The sequence below is a fragment of the Nicotiana attenuata genome, chromosome 11 (genome assembly GCF_001879085.1).
Source record: "Nicotiana attenuata strain UT chromosome 11, NIATTr2, whole genome shotgun sequence".
Classification (NCBI taxonomy): domain Eukaryota; kingdom Viridiplantae; phylum Streptophyta; class Magnoliopsida; order Solanales; family Solanaceae; genus Nicotiana; species Nicotiana attenuata.
This window is the reverse complement of record NC_031999.1, coordinates 15,240,290-15,243,468: the sequence shown is the minus strand read 5'-3', so window position 1 is coordinate 15,243,468 and position 3,179 is coordinate 15,240,290. Positions and strand designations below refer to the sequence as shown.

At 35.4% G+C, this 3,179-nt stretch overlaps 1 protein-coding gene across 1 annotated transcript; it reads right to left on the bottom strand.

Annotated features, from left to right (window-relative positions):
• Positions 122-2,502, bottom strand: LOC109234161 (pentatricopeptide repeat-containing protein At3g14580, mitochondrial-like). Its single transcript, XM_019400028.1, has 2 exons — positions 1,216-2,502; positions 122-908 (listed from the first exon to the last, which is right to left on the bottom strand). The coding sequence occupies exon 1, from the start codon at positions 2,460-2,462 to the stop codon at positions 1,245-1,247; it is 1,218 nt and encodes a 405-aa protein (XP_019255573.1). The 5' UTR covers positions 2,463-2,502; the 3' UTR covers positions 122-908; positions 1,216-1,244.

Sequence of the window (3,179 nt, the reverse complement as noted above, 5' to 3'; positions counted from 1 at the left end):
ATATATATATATATATATATATATATAGATCTCATATAACTTCCGTCCCAAGAAAGAAGGTTTTATATATATATATATATATATATATATATATATATATATATATATAGATCTCATATAACTTCCGTCCCAAGAAAGAAGGTTTTATATATATATATATATATATATATATATAAAAGAAGGTGGTTAAATTCTCTGAAGTGCTCTCTAGGTGTAAATATTTGGTTTGTCTATGGTAATACTTCACTGTTTTTACCAAAAATAATAATAATGTATATACTAGTCATAGGGCGCATTGTGTGTGTACCCCTATCAATGAGTATAATTTTCTTTGAAATATAAATATTACTTACTAGTATATTTGAAATATAAATATCTAACTAACTTAGCAAAGGAAGAAATCATACCTTACAAAAAGTCCTCAAAACTCAAATGCCTTTTTGAGTCATGTTAGTTTGGGTGCACCTACAACTCAAGGGGGAGGGGGGAAACTTTCGCGATCTCCTAAAATTCATGTCAGGTTTTCTCCAACTCTATGAATCTTCAAGTTGCAGTTGCTGTAGTTGGAATTCGGAATATTTGGTTCTTACACTCTCAAGCCTCAGCTGCTAAAGTCGATTTGTTTTTCTGCAAATGTTTCTTCAGATATCTGCACGTTGCACCTTAACCTCTGCCAAAGAAGAACAAAAATTGCATTGCCATGCACCCCAGGTGAAGCAAAGCTCCATGTAACCATACAACAGGCACTACCTAATATTCAGTCCGCAAAATATTTCTTGTGTCCGCATTTTCTTCTGCAGGCCGCACTTTTGCTCTTCTTCGTTCCTTGAGTCCAAATTCTTCAATTTTTGCATTCTTTTGAGCATTTTCTTCATCTTTACTCGCCTTCCTTGCTCGCACAATAATCCCTGAAAATAATCCTTGTATAAAAAACTGTCAAAAGGAAAAGCCAAGATGATGGAAGGCGAGGCTGCTCATGGGGTGACTAGGTCGGGAAGAAGTTATGTTCCCCAGGACATGAACAGGGGAGCCCAAAGAAGAGAAAGTAACCCTAGCAGAAATGTAACTGAATTATGAGCTAGAGTTATGCATTGACAAAGTTGGGAGTCATGGCTGCTATGAGCTAGAGCTATGAATCATATAGAACCTATGCTTTCAACCATTTCTCTGCAACTTTAACATACTAGATTTAATGTATTTAGGGACTTGTAATACCGTTCCATTATGTTTCCAACGCTTGTAGATTAGTCTGCAAGAATTTCTTCATAAGAACAGGTAGTACAACAATCTCCATCGGGAAACAAGCAACCAAGAATCTGCCTCCACATACCCATCCTCGGCACAAATCCGTGTCTCACCATCTGCCTCAACGCCCAGTCTAAATCACCAAGAAGCATCCCATTACAAAGGCCATGTATCAACAGCTTATAAGACTCAAAACTTGGATTCACCCTCTTATCAATCATAACAGCCATAAAATTTCTCGCCTCCAAATACCTCTTAGCATCAAGCAAAGCATACAATACTTCCTGATATGTCCCTGGATTCGGATCACAACCTTTCAGCATTACTTTCTTAAACATCTCAATCCCCTCGTCAGCTCTTCCTTGCTTCCTGAGCCCCGAAATCAACGTGTTAAACATGATAGCATCCGGCGCAACATCCTCCTTTTCCATCCTCTCTAACAAGCCCAAAGCCTCATCAATGCGACCACGCTCGCATAAAGCGTGCATTATAGTAGAAAAAGTCCTCACACTGGGTTGACATTTTTGTTTAGGAAATTCATCGAACACCTTGAATGCAGCATCAAGCTCCCCACAACGACACAACCCTTTAATGATGATATTCAAACAACAAGCATCAATCTCAACCCCCAACTCAGAAGCACGAATATACACCTTATGAACAACATCAAATTGTTTAGTATTCACTAACAAATTCAGAACAAAGTTGAAAGTTCTCACACTTGGCCAGCACTTATAATTAGGCATATCAAAAAGGGTCTCAATTGCTCTATTAATTCTACCAGCTAAATGCCCATAAATCTTAATAACATTATAGAAAAACTCATCAGAAAGTCTACACTTTCTTTCAAATTTGATCTTTTCCATAAGTGTCTCAATTGCATCAAAATTCTTAGCCATTGCTAGGTTTTTGACAACTACACTGTAAATGGCTTCATTGGGTTTATAATCTTTTCGTTTTGAGATTTGATTCAGTAAATTTAGAGCTGAATTTGGGTCTTTTAGATTTTGGAAAATTTTGATGATCTCATTTGGGCTTAACCAATCTTTGTAGTTGACAAGGTTGATGTCATCAGATTTTTGTATTTGAGATGATGAAAATGGACGTGAAGGTGGACAATATAGTGGAGATTGAAAGATTAATCTGTGGATAATGGGTCTATAAGAGAGAAAACGAACTAAGAACATTGTTTTATATGGGTTTATGAGATTTTGCATGTTTGGTTTTTCTAGAGAAGAATGATAAGGGTGCACACAGGATACCTTAAACAATTGGAACGTTACTTATAATTGCAATATATACCCAAAGTAGGAAATTATAAGCTTTGATGGTAAATACTTATCAACATCATATGTTTACATCGAACCAAATAATTTAATTTAACAGTTAAAATATAAAATGACAATACATATCTCTTAACAATAGAGATTGCAATAGTCTTTAATGTTAGAGCACCCTCTGTTTTAAAAGGTAGAATTGGGACTCGTTCGGGGCTCGTCCCGGTGCGGAGCACTCGTAAAACGCCCCTGGGCTTATGTGCGGGGCTTTGTTCCGTGAGACTTACGCCTCAGCCATCGGGGCTTACACCCCTGACACGCCCAACGTACTGGGCTCGCCTAATAGAACTTTATGCAATTGTATGTAACTAACCTTGTACTCAAATTTTCTTAATAAACCGTTGACTATTCAAAATTACTTTCTTAATTAAAAATTATTAAGTTGAGAGTATTTTAGGCCATAATTAAAACTTAAATTATTGCATGTTATCTACTAAGACTACTGTAATAGTAAACTTTAAATAAATCTTTCATAAAAAAGGTATTTATTTATTAACTTTTGTTATGTCTTTACTATATAACAATAGTCCATAAATTTTTTTATAATTATTTTTTTAAATATTATTTTTTTCACGTTTACGAGAAACAATGCTTATT

What these genes read in the sequence shown, in the direction of transcription:
- LOC109234161 (XM_019400028.1), bottom strand. Translation starts at nt 2,462, where the DNA reads ATGCAAAATCTCATAAACCCATATAAAACAATGTTCTTAGTTCGTTTT.